The 20,143-nt window shown below is 40.7% G+C and overlaps 1 protein-coding gene across 15 annotated transcripts in view; it reads right to left on the bottom strand.

Moving 5' to 3' along the window:
* Patj (PATJ crumbs cell polarity complex component) overlaps positions 1-20,143 on the bottom strand; it is a 330,512-nt gene that overhangs the window by 186,555 nt on the left and 123,814 nt on the right. For all 15 annotated transcript variants that reach the window (XM_076564536.1, XM_042271444.2, XM_076564541.1 and 12 more), the window contains 4 exons: positions 18,933-19,110; positions 16,318-16,428; positions 11,293-11,370; positions 7,054-7,153 (listed from right to left, as the gene is read on the bottom strand). In XM_076564536.1, coding sequence (XP_076420651.1) covers positions 7,054-7,153; positions 11,293-11,370; positions 16,318-16,428; positions 18,933-19,110 — 467 coding nt within the window. The remainder of the gene's footprint in view (positions 1-7,053; positions 7,154-11,292; positions 11,371-16,317; positions 16,429-18,932; positions 19,111-20,143) is intronic.

The following is a 20,143-nucleotide window of genomic DNA, read 5'->3' as shown; positions in this document are numbered from 1 at the left end:
GTGTCCTACATGGATCAGACACTCTCTGTCACTCATTTCTTCCACTACTGAAATGCAATGGACTCCCACAAAAAATAAGTTCTGTGGACACCCACCTCCTAGAACTCAGAGTTTAGTGAGGAAGACAGATATTAATCTAACAGTGCCATTGAAAGCTGTAATGTGCCAAATGCTATAAAAGAATAAGGCAGAGCCATGTACTGGGCTAAGGAGTCAGGTAAAGCTTCCAAAGGTGACAAGAAGTGAAATCAGAAGGCTTAACAGCCTTCCAAGATTCTTCCGAATATCAAATGAGGATGCATCTGAAGCTTTACCAAGAACCATGCCACACACTCTGCCCTCAGTACCCTGTTACCATGTTACGGTAACTATGTATACCGTCCAGTTTTAGGTCAACTCGACACAAGCTAGAGTCACCAGGGGAGGGAGCCTCAATTGAGAAAATGTCTCCATAAGATCTGGCTGTATTTTCTTAATTATGATTACTGGAGGAGGCCCCAGCCTAGTGTGGGTGGTACCAACCATGGGCTGGTGGTCCTGGGTTCTATATGAAAGTAGGCTGAACAAGCAATGAGGAACAATCCAGTAAGCAGCACTCCTCCATGGCCTCTGCATCAGCTCCTGCCTCCAGGTTCCCTCACTGCTTTTGATGTTGAAATGTCATGTAGAACTGTGAGTGAGATAAACCCTTTCCTCTCCAAGTTGCTTTGGTCATGGTGTTTCATCACAGCAATTGTAACCTTAACTAAGACACCATGGAATGAAGAATGTAGCTTCAAATATGGGGACTGGGGATGAAATTGCATCCACATTGCTTGTCATGCAGGGAAACAATAACCAACAGAAGCTTCCAGTTGGGAAGAGAAGATGGGAGGCAGTAAGGGCTTAAACCAAAACTGAGAAGAGAAACTAAGAGGTCAGCCTTGGGCAGAACCTAACGCAGCCTGGGAGTCCAGCTCTCAGAACTGCTCCAGAATTGTAAATAGAATGCCGCAGAGAAGCGAGGCTCTAGGAAACTTTCTTATCTGAGGGTCTTTAGGAATAAGTTTCTATCTATCTGAGGGAAAAAGACTTACACATGATGTGAGGGTCATTTTTTTTTTATTCTTCTTCAGCTCTAATTCTCTTCCTTCTCATTTTTTCTCTTTTATAGCTCTAATTCTCTACAGCCCTAATCCCCCCTAAGTTCTAACTCCTCCTAGTTCTCCTTTGTTCTACACAGCCATATACACATTCAACAGGAGGCGTTTTGCAATAATAAAAAAAATTTACAAAAGCTACATCTGAAGGTCATAGCATATTCCCTGAGTAAATCATAATGAACGGAGCCATTTACCATGGTACTTGGCACTTTTCCAGACAGTGGCCACTGGTCTGTGTTATCAGCCAGACTTGGCTAGAGAAACTAGCATAGTATTTTTGTGTTAATAACCTTGGTGAGACATCTGCGGCTCTGTCCTTGTGCATATCTGTAAAGTTTTAACTTATGATCCATTTACAGAGACATTCAGTCTAGTTTGAATTTGTTCTGAGGCCCAAAACCAGCCAATAGTATGTGGCTATCTTAGAACTGAGAAGAAATTGTTGTTTTCTTTATGCCAGTCTGAGCTAGTAATAAAAAACAAAAAAAAACAAAAACAAAAACAAAAAAAAAAAACAGGGCTTAAGTGTCTTACAGTCTTTGTGGAACAACAGGTCTAGTTATGAAGGATATCCTAGTATATTTTCTATATAACAAAATTATACAGCTTAATGAGAAGTCATCTTCCTGACCATCCACAGATATATGTGCCCATAAGATTGAGATGTAACCATGAGATTACATGTATATATTACATGAAAATGCATGGTAATGGGGAGATTCCACAGCTGTTTTTGCACATGTGAAATTACAGATAGAAGCAACAGTTTTCAGAGTCAGTGGTCCCATAGCCTTGCTTGAATGGGGTTCTTCTCCATCAGAGAACTATTCATCTGGTGGGTTGATATCTGAATTATCAATTGCTATCTGCTATATTTGTGTCATGGCCCGCAACAGCTTGTGACAAGAACCTAACATTTCATTTTGTTGAGAGGATTTACAGGGTTAGTGGGAAAAATTCAGGGCACCTCTCTCATAGACAAATGCAAATCTGAGTGGGAGAAAGAAAGAACTGAAACAGATCCAGAAGTCATTGTAGAATATGTGAGGTCCCCATGCCCTTGGTGATCCTGAAACTCCCAACAACATGTCTTTCAGCTTTGTATGTAAGGCTATCCCATACTGTTCTAGTTTACTTTCTGTCTCTGTGACAGACACATGACACAAAGCAGAGGAAAGGATTTCTTTGGCCTATACTTCCAGGTCACAGTCCATCACTGGGGGAAATCAGGTCAGGAACCATGCAGGAACTTGAAGTAGAAACAACGGGAGAATACAGCTTGCTGACTCACTTGCAAGCCTCATGCTTAGCTAATTTTATTACACAGCTCAGGATCATCTGCCCAGTAAGGTGGGCCCTTCTACATCAATTAATAATTAAGACAACTCCCCACAGACACATCTACAGGCCAATCTGATCTGTCCCTCAGTTGAAGGCAGTCCCTCAGTTGAGACTCCCTTCTCAGTGACTCTAGCCTGTTTCAAGTTGACAGCTAAAGCTAACACATCAGTTTCACAATATCAGTGCATGTCACGGGGGCAGGGGATCCTGCAATTCTGACAACAGGAGTATTGTCAATAGCTAAACACTAATTCGGTCTATCATCTCTTAATTCTTATTTTATAAATTTTAATTAACATTCAAGCAACTTTGATTAATTTACAATTTTAAGATTTTTTACAGTTGGTCTCTAGTATGCCATGAAATATGTTCAACAAGGCAAGATAAGGCATCTAAAATCCAATGCCTCACACACTATGCAGTGGGTATTGGGTACAGTATTTAATTCTTCCAATAACGTGAGCAGTACTTACTAAGATTATGTTAGTAAGCATCCTCCTTCTCTTCTTCCATATCAATCACTTGGTGCTAAATTCAGTGGCTGCCTGCTTCTAGTATCCTTATCTCCACAGAGGCATGTCACGGTTAGCCACTGAAGCTGAATAAGGGAAGCCTTCCTGAAACACTGCCTCAGAAGCTCATGGAAGTGTTCGCTGGAAACTGCCTTGCTGGGTCACTAGGCAGGTGCTATCCCTCATATAATTTTTAATGATATATATGTGTAGATATATGAATTTGAGTGCAGGTGCTTACAGAGACCAGAGTCATTGAATCCCCCAGGAACTGAAGCTACAGGTGAGTGTGAGCTATCCAGCATGGGTGCTAGAAACCAAACACAGGCCCATTTAGTATGTACACTTAACTGCTTTGCAATCTCTTAAGCCATCACATTATTCTTAAGTAAATTCATCAGCTCTCATGACTGTAGTGCCCCTATCAGTAGTTTAAAGAAGGTGGTTCTTGGGTCTGAAGTGGTAGAATTAGCAGAGAATTATTTAGAGATACTAATGTTTAGGTCCTCCTACATCTAAGGACTCTTGAGTCTGTGGGTAGGACAATTAATCAATGCCTTGCCAATCTTCCTTCACAAGAGTTTCTGATGAACTCTGAAATTTGAAAGCTTTAAGTCTAGATTAATATTTCTCAAAATGTAGGTCATTAAATAAATCCAATTAACCAGCACTTAAAAACCAAAAAAAAAAAAAAAGGTATAGAAAAAGAACAAAATTCATCACATTGTAAAGCAGTATTTGTGCAACTTTTGTCTCAAATACACATGCATATTTCTACATATGCATCTGCACTGGTTATCATGGTTTAGACATTGCGTGTCCCTCAAAATCCCATTTGTTAGGGCTGGAGAAATAGCTCAGTAGTTAAGAGCACTTGCTGCTTTTGCAGAGGACTCATGTTCAGATCTGTGCACCCACATGCTGGTTCATTAACATCCATAACTTCATTTCTAGGGGATCCAAGACCCTCTTCTGAATTCTGTGGACATCAGGCACGTATAGTTGTGGTACATACATTCATAAACATAAAAATAAATAAATAAATCTAAAAAACAAAGGTCCCATTTGTTAAAGGCATGGCAGCCAGTCTATAGCAACCTAGTCTGTAGAGAGGGAGGCCCTCTCTAGAGTCTAGGTGGGAGCTAAAGTAAGGTGCTGAGGGAGTGCTCATAAAGGATACTGAAACTCAGGCTCTCCTTTCTCTTTTCCACACCCCTCAGGTGTCTCATTTCCTCACCCTGTCCTCCCTCTCTTCTATCCTCTACAATTTGACCAACTCTTGAGTCAAATGTTCCTAACTGATGTGCTACACAGACATGGGCTCAGATCAACAGGGTGAAGTGACCTAATCAGAAAAGAAGCCTTTTCCTCTTAGAAGGTGACTTTCTCAGGTGTTTTCTCACAGGGATGGACAGCTGACAAAGTTAAGAGGTTGATGAAGGGCAGGGTTTCAGTTATTTTCAACTATCTGAAGACTGCATGAGTCACACTTAACTCCATGTCACAAGGATCCTATCTTAGTCTCTAAACCATTCTACTTCATGTGGTCTCGTAAAATGCACTGACTTTTCTCATACTACTTTTTGTATTTTATCTTCTATTTAATTTTTACTTCCACTGTATTTTACTCAATGCCAATCACTATTAAAGTAGCTTATTATTTGTCACTTTTCTCCTTCATTAGAACACTAGCTCATGACAAAACACTCTCAGCTACTTTCCCACTACTCCTCAATAGTATCCACTCACGCATAACATCCAGCCAACAAACCTTACCTACATGAACTCCAGAACTAACAAAGCCGTCAGTGGGCTTTGCAGTCCTGAATCTCATGTCTGCGATCTTTCTTATAAATCAGCACTGCCTTGTGAAGCAACAGTTGAATTTGAACCATGTACTTCCAGCACAGACCTTGGGAATTGTTATGGAATATATTTCATAAAATGCAAATAACTGAGTTCTGGAACAGTAAAATTGAGATAAACAGTAACCTGACTGACTGACTTTTAGTTTAGGCTAGATGAGCAAAATATTAAATTTGTAAGAGTTACAGAATAAAGAAAACTCCTGAGATCTATTCTAAATGGAGTGCAGGATACCAGTGGCTTAGGCTGTCAGCAAGGTGTGTGAGCTATTCAGCATTTCTGGAGTTTAACAGTGAAATCAATTGTGTAAGATGAGAAGTGTGTAAACACTGAGAATGAAAAACATCACAGACAAAAGAAATGGAGAGAAGAGTCTTAGACACATGGATATGGATTTGCTGGAGAAACCATGAAATAAACGTTCCTGTAGTTAAGAGAAATTACAAATCTTTCAATACTTAGTGTAAACCAGGGTCCTTCCTGTCCTCACTGATGTGTGCATATGGGTGTGTGCACACATGACTTGGGGAGGATGCTGCTGTCCCTCAAATCTTATGGCATGAAAGTGGAGTGAGCAGTCCACACCACTTAGTTCCTTTGTCTGGACTGTAAGGCATTTTAAACAGCAGCGAAGCTCTACACAGTGCCTGGGTGGGAACCCCATTCGTACCATTTATTAACTGTATGACTTCAACACATTCCTTTATGTCTTTGAACCCCAGTTTCTCTGCTCTATGTTGAAAGTTGTCACAGCTATCACACTGCTGCCATATAAGTAATGCCTCAGAAAGATGTCTGGCACATGGTAACCAGAGTACTTACTAGGCACTGTTCTTCAAACGCTTTTCTGCCTGTTACAACAGACCTATGAAGCAGAGTACTGTAGGGCATCCATGCCCACTGATAAGCAAACATGAGTCACAGATGGGTCAGAATTGGCATTCTAAGCAGCTGCCTTACTATCTGTATGAGAACAAGAGAGTGAGCTCACGCTTATCAGCACCCAGAAGGGGTGCATCTCCAGGAGACGAGGCTGCTCTGCCACTATGTGCTGTGTCCCAAACCTTCATATACTCCATTATGCTGGTGACAACACCAAGGGAAAAGGGGTTGTTGATTCATTTCACAGCTGATACTGTTTCTACACAGTGGATCACACTCAATCAGGCTTTGTTAACTAGTGAAAATGAAGCAAGACAAAGAGCTCTGCAGAGTATACATCATACTTTCATAACGCTAACTTGACTATCGATTACATTTTAATATGTCATTTCTATTTATTCCTGCTTATAGAAATAATAAAGAAAGCTTACTAATCATGAATAGCAACAGGAAGAGCAAAGCCCTTTGGAGACGGCTCTGTGGCTCAGCGAAGCCTGTTTACGATGTTCACCCTGCACCATCACCACACGAAGCACTCTTAAGAAGAGACCACGCTTAAGGCCACATTTTAAAAACTGCCAGAGCCCACTTTTAACTCTCAATTTTTATATAAAATTACTTTTCTCTATTATGGTAGGGAACAATTTTAAAGTAAGATGCAATGTGTAGTTTCAAAGGACACAAAATTCATCCTTGGAAATGTTGGTCAAGAGCTTTTTGTACATTCACAAATTGCACAGCACTGTCACTACCTACTTTTTATCCCACAAAAGAAAGTGTATATATGGCACCCAAGCTTAACTGTACAAACTGTTCACGCAAAAGAAAAGTGACTTCTTTAAATAGAGCCTCTAGCAAACCTCTGCCAAATGTATAGTTGGTTCAACTATTGCAAAATGAAATCATGAAACAAACTCCCAGTGCCTCACATGACACAGTGAGTCTCTGTGCTTCCACACAGCATGTCAGCATTCTTTTCAAGGACAGCAATCAAGTACTGGCACCCATGCCCAACTTACATTATTAGGGTTAGAACCCCAACTCCCAGGACTTAGCATTTTTGTTTCACAATTAATTAGTAAAATTAAAGCATTGTGCAACTTGGCTTTCATAAGTATCCTTTGTTAATTTCAAATAGAAAAGTGTAGTAAATAATAGCCACAGGAGATTTGAAGATAAAAACTTTATTTTTAACACTTGCTCATGCACATTTCTGAAGACCTACAGTCCTATATTTGTGATTCACAATAGGTATGACAACATAATTTAATAAATTCTGCATCTACCCTAAATAATGCAAAGGAACTCACTGTCGGTCAGGGCACACTCTTCCTCGCTTTCCTCACTGTCCACAGATGGAGCTCTGTAAGGCGGAGGCAGTTTCATTGGAGGTGGAGCTGTTCCATGCCTCTGAAGATGCAAAATTCAAGAAATGTGTTAATAATTTTCATACAATTCTCTTCTTCAGTGACAAAAATGCGCACGCGCGCGCGCGCACACACACACACACACACACACACACACACAAATAATCTGAAAATAGTCTGGTTGCAGCTGACTTTGACCATAATACAAGAACTGTAGAATAAATATAATTTATTTCCTCTAGTTCCTATGATTTTATAAAAGTAATTTTATATAACTGCAGCAATGTAACAAACAGAAATTCAAAAGCACAGCTTGGAAGAACACTGTCCTGCTTAGAACACACTTCTTTCCCCATGAAAAAGCAAGCCATGTACATTCTCTTTAGAGTTTGTAGATGATCATACACATTTAATGTTAAAAGGGAGGTGGTTATAATGAATAATTATTTCTGAATAAGGGTGCTCTAAATTTATATAGCAAATAACATAGCACAACAATGTGACTCATGTAAATAAAGTAAAACAAAATTCTATTGCTAAATTACCTTCACAGAATGAAGAGGTATTCTTGAATGTGAGAAAAAATAAAACATGCCAAACTTTGCAGAGATGCCAGCTACCGCAGAGTAGGAGCTGAGATGCCCAAGCCCTTCACAGCATCCAAATGACTAGATTAGGATCTGCCTTCCTACATGACTTCACTAAAGTGCATTCAATTATGCTTTACCTGACAAAACCACTAATGTAAGGCATACCTCTGTTGAGTGGACACTGGCCCATTATAACAAGCCACACAGTGAGCTTCTCCAGAATAGAGGGCGCTACCTGGGATTCATAAAAGAAAGCACTCCCACGTTCTTTGAGTATAACGTTAATGAAATCAGTGATTATATGTGTGGAAAATACAAAATATTAAAATGTAAGAGTGATGAAGAGAAGTCAAATGTGAAACATTTATTAAGAAACAATGAGGAGGCTGGAGAGATGGCTCAGCGGTTAAGAGCACTGGCTGCTCTTCCAGAGGACCAGGGTTCTATTCCTAGCACACACATGGCAGCTCACAACCGTCTGTAACTCCAGTTCCAGGAGATTTGACACCTTTACACCAATGCTCATAAAATAGTTAAAAATTTTTTTAAATTTAATTAATAAAAAAAAAAGAAACAAGTGAGAATGTGACAGCTATAGTCTTCAAGTGGAAAAAAGGTGATTGAAATGAAAAGTCAAAATCAAGTGACACTGCCCCCCATCCAGCGCCAAAAACACCCCTTCTTTTCTCAGAAAAACATCATCCAACGTCAAAGATGATCCTTCAAACAAGGACAGGGGCTGAAAGTGCCATTGAGAGCTAAGAATTCCAGCTTATTTGATTGCATTCAACACTCTTGAGAGAAGAACACAGGTAAGCACATCCTAACCCATGCTGGCCTGGAACCCACCATCTCTCTGCTTAACTTTCAAGTACAGGGATTAAGGTGCGAACCACACCCAGTCCTCCAGGGCACCCTCCTGCTGCACATTAAAGAAGGGTGTACACACGACCAAAACCTCCAGTGAGGAGAAGGCTGGAGCTCCCAATGCTGAAGAAGGCCAGGAATGACAACACCATCAAGAAAGAGAACAAGACACACTGAATGGCACCTTCTACTTTAGTGCCAGGCAAATGGTGACCTCCCTAAGTATTTGCTGGTTGTCTAAATAACTGCCTTTATTCATGCTGTTGTCTGAAAGATAAACTTTCAGAAAATGACAGTGATGGAAGCAATTCTTTTTGTTTTTGGAGACACAGTCCAACATGCTATAGCCCAGGCAGGCCTCTAATTCTCTATGTAGCCAAGGATGACCCAGAACTCTACCTCCCAAGTTCTAGGATTTCAAGCATGTGCACCCTAACTACTGCAAATGATTCTCACTTGACAGCGGTGAGTATCGATTTTGTGTGGCAGAGAGACAAATGGTTTGTTTTATGAAAAATAGCACCAAAGTTACAGCTTTCTTGTCCTGTAAGGCATGAACTAACTTTGTATCTAAATCTGACTACTTAATTCTCTTCTATTTCCTGCACCAGGCTCACCATCTCTTATTGCTCTCACTAGTGAGTTAAATAAATACTTGGCACCTGCACATTTTGCATAGTTTTCTGAACACTGTTTAATTTTTTTTTTTAATTATACACTGACAGTTTTGGAAGTCCCACTGAGATGCTCAAGGAGACCCACCTTCCAGAACTAATTAAACAGAGATTCCTTGGATATGCGATTCGTGAGCTGTTTAAACCCATTTATTTATTTATTTATTTATTTATTTATTTATTTATTTATTTATTTATTTATTTATTTATTTATTTATTTATTTTGTGGCTCACATAGTAAATTCTGAGAGACAGAACTCCATCACCTTTTCCTAATTCTTTGTGGTTTATTTCCAAGTCTCTGTGTGTGCTTTTGTTACAAGGTTAAGTCTGATCTGCTACTCACTTGGGCTGTAACTTAGCAGCAGCAGTAATGAATGGAGTCTGGTTTTTGCTCTCGCCATTGGGTGGCATTTATCAGGGAGGACAAGGCCCTCCAAGCTGGCTCTATGGGGATCACTGGTTGATAATGGACAACATGCCTATTAGTTTCTTGTTTGATTTCATGCTAAAGAAACAGTTCTCTGACAAACAGACAGGCGGTTTGCATTTCTGTGTCTGCACAGAACATAGGGCTACTCAGTGAGGACAGCAGCTAGAAGCTGAGTCTCTGGAGGAAAGTTTTTGCTGCTCATTTCAATGTGTTTTAACAAGGCCTAACAATCCCGAAAGTGGAAACAAAAATAACCCTTTTCTCATTAGTTTACAAACTAGTGTTATTTAACCACTATCTCAGAACCTTTATAAGAATCTAATCATCTGAGTGTGTATGTGGAGGCGTTGGGGGCCTGTGCATTTGAGTTCACGAGTTGTAGAGGCCAAAAGCCTGGGATCCTCCAGGTACTCTAGTTATAGACAGCTCTGAGTGGTCAGACATGGGTGCCTGGAACTGAACTCAGCTCTCCTGCAGTAGCTCTACATCTTCTTAACCCCAGAGAAACATTTTTATGTGAGAATCCAGATACAAAGACATGTGTGCTAGATGTTCCTATAATCTTAGCATTGGGAGACGGAGGTAGTAGGATCAAGGCCTTTCTGAGCTAGATAGTGAATTCAAAGACAGCCTAGACTACACAAGACCCTCTCAGAAAAAGAAGAGCAAGCAAGCAAACAAAAAAATACAAATCAAGATTCACATGATCAAAGTGACTTGAGAATTCTCTCAACAAATTCCAAAACAGTAATATTATACAAACAGCAATCTGATAATAAACTGAAATAAATTAGAAAGCAATACAGTCTCACCAGCAAAATGCAGCATTTCTAGGGGGAAAAAATTAAAGCTTTATACTTTTATGGATTATGAACATCAATGAACAGAAATAATTTCATAGAGAGAAAAATATACTAGGCAACTAAAAGGTGAGATGTGGAAAAAAGAAAAAACAAACATACAAACAAACCACTCCACTGGCACACTAGATTGATTGCCAGGCGCCAATAACTGAGGAGCAGAGCATGTAGGGATAGACAGACTGACTAAAGAGCAAGCTCAGAAGCATGGCCTCCTCCTACAACTCCAGCCAGGACAGACTTGCACTATAAATCCTATTTTGCCCACCAAGTCCTATTTTAAAATAATGAGCCAATTGAGTTGATGGGGTAAAAAATGAAGACTCATCCTACCTGATACCATACCCTAAGATAATTTTTAGGTCAATAAGTTCTATTAGAACAAATGCAGGAAAACAAAATGGGTGATTAATTCTAACTGATTATGAAAGCAATTTTTTCTCAGTAGAGATAAATTTTGATGTGAATCTTCTTAGGGAAAAGCAATATGTAAATGAAAATTTCCAATTGTGAGCAGCATGCTCTGGGAATGGCTAGCCAGTCTGCAGAACCAAACAGGAAAGAGAGCCACAGATGTCCTTGGCTGTCTTCACAGGCCATTTGACCTATACCTCACCTGGTCCCTGCTTCATCCTGTCAAGAACCAGGTTCATACCCAGCAGAAACCCACAGGACACCTGGCCGCTCTCACCCACCACTGTTCAGCTAGGCACAAAGAAACCAAAGAAGTCCTCAGAAGCTGGAGAGGTTTGGCTTACCTTTGCTCTTCTTTCTTGAATGTCTTGATCCTGGTTCCTGGCAGGTGGCTTGCCTTTGTTATGCACACTTGGGATGACCTACCACCACCAAAGAAAGGGGGAAAGAAGGAAGGATGAGCAAGCTCAAATGTCTTTTTCTAAACTTGGTGTGATGTTGCACACCCATAATCCTAGCACTTGTGAGGCTGTGAATGACACAGTGAGTTCAAGGCTAGCTTGGGAGACACAATGTTTCAAAAGAAAACAAAAAGTGTGAATGCCTTTAATCCAGCACTCCAAAGGCGGAGGCATAGGATCTATTTGAGTAAGCTCCAGGCCAACCAGGACTACATACAGCGTGTATGTGTGTGCCTGGGGTAGGGTGGGGGATGTTCCCTTCTCTTCCCACCTTCCTGATTAGGGTGGTGCAGGTGACTTTACTCTCTGCGCAGCTCAGGTTGGTCTACAATTTGCTATGCACATCATCTTCTCAGTTGAGGATAACAGGTGAGGGCTGTGACGGTGGGGGTCATGCACTGGGCTTTGATACATTCCTTTTTGTCTGTTTATTCATCAGTGCCGTGGCTCATGCCATGCTTGGCACTGAGCAATCTCCAGCCTTTGTTTTTGTGTTTTTAGACAGTAAAGACTTAATGAACCTGGTGACTTCATCTCAAGGTAAATATATGAGAAGTTCAACTCAAGGCAATCAGTAAAAGTAGGTAAAGTGGGGAAAATATACATTATAAAATCATGTCACCAGAGCAAATACATTAAAGATTTGTGTGTAAGGTGGAGACAGAGAAAACTACAGTTAGACCACTGTCATTTAAACATCTCATTCTGCAAAGGAAATTGCAGTGATGACTTAAGTGAGATGCTAGAACATAGGCATCCTCATTTATTTGACTTCAGAACTCCCAGCAGAAATATGTTACTTAGCAGATATCATGGATTGATAATATCTAACTATCACTGTTAGCAGAAGGATAAATTACAAATTTATTCCTACTATCCAATGAGAGAAGGAATTGGATGATATTTTTTGTAATTTCTGTGGTTGGCAGATGGGGTCTGATACATAGTTGCATTCAATAAGTATTTATAAATGAATGAAGTTTAAGTTTTTTTTAATTTTATATATTTATTTTATTCTTTATTGTATGAATGTTTTGCCTGCATGTATGTCTGTTTGCTATATGTGTGCCTGGTCTCCATGGAGGTCAGAAGAGGGCACCAGATCCTCTGGAACAGGAATTACAGGCAGCTGTGAACCACTGTATGGGCACTGGGAATTGTACCCAGGTCCTATGCAAGAGCACCCAGTTTCTTAATCACTGAGCCATCTCTCTAGCCCATGAAGTTCAATTTTATAAAAACAATTTTAAATTTTACTGATGCTGATAACATAGCTTTCTTATTTTGTTTGGTTGATTTTTTTTGTTTGTTTGTTTGAGATTAGACCTCACTCATTACTCCAGGGCTACTTAGAACTCTGTGTAGCCCAAGCTGGCCTCCAGTGTGTTGGTGAACCACCATGCTCAGCTAAAGGTACACCTAGGAGCTGGCTCATTCTCCTGGCTCTCCCTCTGCAGCAGCTGTCTCTGGCATGTGGCTGCTACTTCCCAAATAATGTCTCTTGGGAATGCTATCCATGAGACACCTTAGGAAAATATAGTATTTTTAGTTATTTTTTTTCTAGTCCTAGAGATTGAATCCAGAGCCACGTTAGACACTCTACTCCTAAGATATACTCCTCACCATTAGTAATGGTCTGGAGACACTTCAAATTGCCAACAGAAGTAATTATCGCATAAAACCTAGTGGCTGACATGAAAGTAGGGGAAAAAAACCCTTTTTCAGAAAATTAAAAGAACTGCTGGTCTAGAGAATATTAAAAACAAACAAACAAAATTAACCACTTTGATCTAAATGCAATTTAAAATGAAATTTTATTCACTTTTACTATAACAAATTAAGAATTAGTAAGGTCTTAGAAATGTATCACTTCCATAAAAGCAACTGTACTAAGTTCTTCAAAAGACCTACTTTTATTCATATGTGTGTGTCTGTGCATATGTGTGCATTCGCGTCCATGTGTACTTGTGTCCACGTGTCTGTGCCACCATGTATATGTGTGTGCATGTCTGTGCCCTCACAGGCTAGAAGAGGGTGTTACAGGCAGCTGTGAGCTGCCCACCATGGGTACTAGGAACCAAACCTGGGTCCTCTGCAAGAGCAGCAAGTGCTCCCAGCCTCTCTCCAGCTCCAGCGATAACTTTTTAACATCCAGCCAGAGCTTCCGCAGGAGCACTGTGCTCTGCGCCTCGGTCTTCCTTACATACACTAACAATCTGCTGGAGTACAAGGTCACAGGCTCTGGGCAGATGAGTCTTGCTAGGATCCAGAAACGGAACAATCAGGGTCTACTTCCGCCCATGACAAAAGCAGGCAGAGACAAGAGGCATGCAGAAGCTGTGATCTGAGCGGTGCCAGCTGCCTCTCATGATGTCTACATTCTGAATAGTGAAGACATGGTACTGCGTATGCTAATCATTGGCAAACTCAGGAAAAAAATGCTCACCAAAAGCACTACCTCCTTCCTATAGGAAAATAGAAGACCATGCATTTCACGTAACAGTGAAAAATGAATTTATACGGTTAACATGGAAAATGTGCATGCACCAAATGAAGGGTACCATTCTAAAGCCACATGATAAGGAAGCACAGCCAGGGCGCTGGAAGAAAACAGCACATCACACTGCTTCTGGGGAAATTAGATGGTCTAGTACGTAGCCGTACTCACTAAGTGCTTAGAGATGAAGTTCAATTTCAATTTTAATTCTTAATGATGCATAAGGGATGGCTGAGGAGGTTACTACAATTTCAAAAGGTTTTTTGTTGTAGGAAGTGGGGGTGGGGTGGGGATATGAGAAAATATACACAATGCTACTATCAAAAGTACTTATGTTATTATATGGAAAAAATTGCCTCGGCATAGAAACTTTCCAAAGAGAAATGCAGTATGAAGCATAGACTCTGATCGCAAATGAACAGTTGCTAGGTGACGTAAGTGCTGTACACAGAGCTGGGATTTAAAGGTTCACAGAAAGGGATGTGTTCATGCTGGTGTTTATGTACATGAACCACTGCGTGGCTGACAGTATTGGGAAGTGTTTCAGCACAAAAACACTTTTACAAATTAGTCCTTTGAGTGGCACAGCATTAGGAAATCTTTTAGGGTTTTGAAGAAAGTTCAAAATTTAGTGTGAACTGGTCAAAATGTTTAAGATAGCTGGGCAAGGTGGGTCACACTTGTAGTCCTAGCTATGTGGGAGGCCAGAGGGTCAGGAGTTTGAGACTAGCCTGGACAATTCAGTAAGACTTGGTCTCAAATAAAAATTAGGGGCTGAAGGTGGAAGGTCGAGAAGGGTGCGTGCCTAGCATGTGAGAGACTCTGGGCTGATCCCTCGCACTGGGGACTAATTTAATAAAATTCACTTTGGAAAGGTGGGGAGGAGTAGCTAGGAGGACAGCACCGTCAGGCATGAAGCCCCAGAGTTCCATGGTTAGTTCTGCAAACTGAGAAAGCAATGAAACTGTCAGGTACTCTCTGCGTCTGCCACCCTCTGCCTGAGGACTTGTGCCAACGCTCAAGCCAAACCCTTTCACAAAGGCATGAAACTTGGTGTGTGTCACTGGCTCAGGAATTACTCTGTGCTGACCCAGGTTAAAAGCAGAGCAAGTCAGCCTAGTGACCAACACCATCAGTTAGCATCCACTCAAGGCTGGAGGCCAGAGGCTACAGTGTGGCAGCCTGCTCTGCTTCCTGGACCAAGTGGCATGGGCATGGGAGGATGTGGAGGAGAGGCTCCTGTTTTTATAGCCGAGTTTATGTCATCCATGAAAACCCTCATATCTCAGCTCACTAGAAAAAGCTGCTAGAGGCTTGACATTTTTAGTTGAGTCTATAACATATTCAAATGTTCTAAATATTTTTCAGCAGGGCACTTAAGGTTGGCCACATAATGTATATTCTGGATGACTCATTTTCACTCACAATTGTTTCTTTGGAAGTACCATTTGGCAAAGAATTATCTGGCTAAATTTCCTATTGATCACAGTTTTAGGAATAAAAGCATAGTCACAATGACATTCTCAAGATTATAAAACACAGGTTAAAAATTGGACTCCAAAAAGCCAAATTGAATCTCAAATCATATGAAAATGGGAGGATTTTATACAGTTCACTCTCTCAGTAAGTCTTGCTGGGGTGAGGACAGAAGGCACAGTGGTGGTGCATGGCCAACAGCAGAGCTGCCCATTGTGAGCATGGTGGCCGCCCACGATGCAGAAACTGCTCTCCTGCATGCAAAGCACCCCGTCAAAGCTGGGGTGCTGGGACACCTGGTGATCCACTTGTCCTGTTCTCCACACAAGTATTATCATCTGTATTCCCTGAAGGACTACATTACAGTACCGAGACACAGGAAATACTGTTAGCTATATAGCTTTTCGACTGTTCAGAAGTACATATTGCTTCCATTTCTAGGATGTAAGCTATTGAGAAATATACAACCTGCCACTGACACCTTGGTGTCAGAGTTCCAGTTCCATTGAATGAGCAGTTACTACACCACACAGCACCGACAATGTTTCCGTATTTACACGATTCAAACATGCAAACCCCTGATGGCCCCTCTACAGGCTTTATACCTGACCCCTTTTAACTTCAAAATAACTAAGAAAAGTGCGGTAGTGTGTCGCTGTGATGGCAGAGATGGCAAGCAGGCCAGGAGGGAACAGAGTCAGGACTGCGTGATTCTCAGGCCTGTTTGAACTAATGTACGGTGTCATGACGCATTGTTGGCCAGCAGATCAAAACTGGGCCTAAAAAACGAAACTGAAGGAAAAAGCTAAATCTGTATTGAGTTAATACTTTTTCTACCAGTAAAACCAAGGAACAGTGAAAAGGTGGAAATACTGGGAGACAAAGGTTAGCAGAGGTTAAAGAGTAATTGTGTTGAAACAGGAAGCAGAACTGACCCTTGGGGTGGACGACAGGCTCTGTACCACGAACACCACAGGGTTTCCTGCGTTCTTGATGGCCTCCACGGCTTCTGCATGGGAGGCATTCTGCAGGTCTATGCCGGATACCTAAAACACAGAAGATGGCATTCTGATTAGAAAGGCACCAGATTGTGGACAGATTAGCTCAGGTTCATGTGTATCATCCTGTGTGTGAAAAAAGCCAGAACTAATGAGTGAGACCACAACCAGGAAGTAGAAAGAACCACTCATGGAATGCTCTACTGTTTCCCACTCTGATAAGGAAAATAATGTCTCCCCCTGGGGCAAAGAGGACAGTTCCAGTATAACAACGGTCTCGCTCTCACATAATAACCCTAACCTGGGAGCTGTAAGGTTCCACTCCAGTGACGTCTCTGCAACAGCACAGGGCAGTATGTAACAGAAGCCTGATTCTGAGTGGGAGTGAGGAACCTTCTGAACTTTTACTGTCTCTCCATAAACTATTATTACAATCCAGAAACTGAATACTTCTCAATTGGTGTTAACAAAAAGAACATCCAAACATGCACAGGTTCTTTTACTAAAAGTGTTTCTATCTGGTTATTACGGAAACTCGGAGAGCCTAACTTAATAGCAGGCCCACAGTTCTCAAAGAGCACAGAACAGGGCTTCAAACCCAGAACAGAGAAATGCCTTAGTTGTTGGGGTGGGTTTTAGTCAGGAGGGAGGTGAGTGCTTTGTTTTAAGGGCATAAAGAGCAGGACGGAAGGATGAATTCAAGTGTTCTCCTGACAGATGCCATAGTTCGAGATGGGAATGGTTGATGGTGGGAAGCTAGGGACAAATGGAACTCTGACACACTGCGACACCAAATCCTGGTTCTTTTTGGCTTTAGAATGAGAAAGCAGGAACTCAAGTGGCTACATGGATGAAGACCTACTTCTGAGAAATAAACCTTAACTTCTTAAAGAAGTTCTTCTTATATATCTAAATCTTTTATGTAATTGCTTAAAGACATCTATTTACAACATACAGACAGAATTCATCACTGGCTTACATAAAAACAAAACAAATAAAAACATTATAGCAGCAGTCACAGGAAAAGAGCAAATGATTCATTACAGTTGACACAATGCATAGTAAAATGTAACCTCTGAGTGCCATTGGGAGCTTGAAAAAAACTAGCAGATAAGGTGAAAAAACTTATTTTATTTATAGATTTGATTTATTTATGTGTATATGCACATTTATGTGTATGTGCTGGTACTCTCAGGGACCAGAGGAAGGCATCAGATCCCCTGCAGCCACAGCCATAAGCCCTAGTGTAGGCAGCCTGATGAGGGTACTGGGAACATATCAGGTCCTGTGGAACAGAAGTCAGGGCTCTACTGAGACATCTTACTTCTGAGACATTTCTCCAATCCCCCAATTCCTAATTTATAGAAGATAAGCAACAGACTACCAGAAAGCAAGTAGAAGGCATGCTAAGAGGCTACACTGGAGAGGATAAGCACATGGGAACACACATCACTAAGCTAGGACAGAACTGCAAACTGAAACCACAATGAGGTATCACTGTATACCTATTAGAATGCCAAACTGGTAACACCATCACCAGATTGAGAATGTGGACAAACTGGATCATTTCCTCATGGCTTGTAGGGAAATAAAATAGCTCAGTCACTCCTGAAAATAATTTGATAGCACTATTCAAATTTACAAATGGATTTGCATAAAGACTAGCAAGTAGCATTTGCACATTATTCCAGAGAAATGAAGACTTGTTTGCATTTGGTAATTATACACTCAGTTTGGTGATACACACTTGTAATCTTGGCAGGAGGTGAAGATGGGAAGATTGGGAGTTTAAGGCCAGCCTCAGCTACAAACAAATTGGTTCAAGGCCAACATGGGCTACATGGAACTAGAGGTATCTACTCTGGTATCATCCAACAAGCCCAATGCACATATCCATTCAGATCTCAGAGCATTTTTAGTGTTTTTATGTCCATTTAAAATTTATGTCCCCGGGCTAGAGAGATGTCTTAGAAGTTAAGAGCATTTGCTGCTCCTTCAGAGGACCTGGGTTCAGTTCCAACTAACCTGGGTTAGTTACAGCTAACAACCACCTGTAACTCAGGTTTCCAGAGTATCTAAAGCCTTTTCTGTCCTCTGCAGTCTCCTGTATGCACAAGATAGACATAAATTCATGCAGCAATGACTTACACATAAAAACAATAAATAATGAGCAAATCTTTAAAATCAATAAGATTTGTTCCCATAAAACTGAACACATTATGAACATGGATCCATCCTCTTCCATGGTTAACTTCTTTCTGTAGACAAGATACAAGCACAAAACCTAGAACTTGCTAAAGGTTCTGGGAAGCAGGTGTCCACCTGGTCTACATGCAACATTATGCTAAATCCTTCAGTCAGCCTTTAGTATTTGAATTGCTCTCCCCTCACAAGCTAAAGAAGTTCATATAGTGTGCTTATGGTATACAAACTAAGGCGTCACAAATGGACGCTACCAATTCGATCCAATCATACTAAACATGCGGTTTGCCAAAGTGATTCTTTTACTGATCCAAACGTTTCAAGTAAAACATGCTTTCAACGTCACTTACCTCAAGTATTTTATCCCCAGTTTTAAGAGCATTGGTTTTGCCTGCAGGACTATCTTCTAACACTTGTTTGATGAATATACCCTTGAGCTCCTCTCCATTCTTTAGGCGTTTTATAACTGTTTGTCCACCAACAATGCTGATGCCCAGAGACACGCCAGGTTCTCTAAGAATCTCCACACTGTAAAAGGGACAAAGAAAACATCTCATGAACAAGGTAATTTCACTTTGCTATATTGTCTTTGTAAGTGTTCCAGCTATTGCATAGCCTGTGGCCCATGTTTTATTAAAATTTCCTAATGTACTTTACAGATTTTATATGAATGATGCTAGCTCAACAATTATGAGACACTCAAAATGTATGACATGCAAAAGTTTACATTTTGACAAGCTAGAGCTCTCAACTAAGAACTTTTCGGATTCAGAGATGGGCTAGCTAAGACTTGACATGCCTCTCTCCTATCACTGTACCATCAGTCACTTCATTCATATGCACAATGTTAGCAGAGAGACTCTGAGCAAATAACAAAGGGGCGAAGACTAAAGCAAGCACTTATTCATTTTAATAAAGCAAGCACCTTTGCAGAGTAAAATGATCTTGCTGTGAGTGGTGCTTTTCCCAGAGAAAAGGTTTAAGTGTGAGGATCTTTGTAGAAGGGTAACTTTATCTGCTTTTAAGGCTAGCCGGGCTTCTTGCTTTCTCCTTCTACATCACTGTTTTTGTTTGTTTGCTTCTGTTATTTGATATAGGGTGCCACTATATAGCTTGACGTGGCATTCTTGTCTCAGGTTCCCAAGTGCTAGGATTACAGGCAAGTGCCATCATATCACTTATATACCCATACATATACCCAAATAAATACTTTTTTTAAAAAAATCCAATGACACTTTAAAAAGGAGTATGTCCTATATAAATTTTGCTTTAACTATAAAAGCATGGCTAGTAGTCAACTCAATTTAAAAATGACTCAGAAAATATGTCTTCAGAATCTTTAAGACAAAACTTGGAACTGTAAGATGATAGGTTGGGGGATGTGGAATTAACACAGCATAAAAACACAGAGAGAAGCTACTGAAGGACTTTAATAACTATAAACGCTGGTGGCCTGACAAGTACTTCTACGTGCAACCACATGCAAGAGAAGATGAGTTCATTCTGTGAGCCCAAACCAGACACAAACGCATACTCTACACCAGGAGAGAGGAGCGAGAGA

Source organism: Peromyscus maniculatus, chromosome 2 (assembly GCF_049852395.1).
Source record: "Peromyscus maniculatus bairdii isolate BWxNUB_F1_BW_parent chromosome 2, HU_Pman_BW_mat_3.1, whole genome shotgun sequence".
Lineage (NCBI taxonomy): Eukaryota > Metazoa > Chordata > Mammalia > Rodentia > Cricetidae > Peromyscus > Peromyscus maniculatus.
The sequence above is the reverse complement of the archived record's forward strand: the minus strand, read 5'-3'. Positions and strand labels throughout refer to the sequence as shown.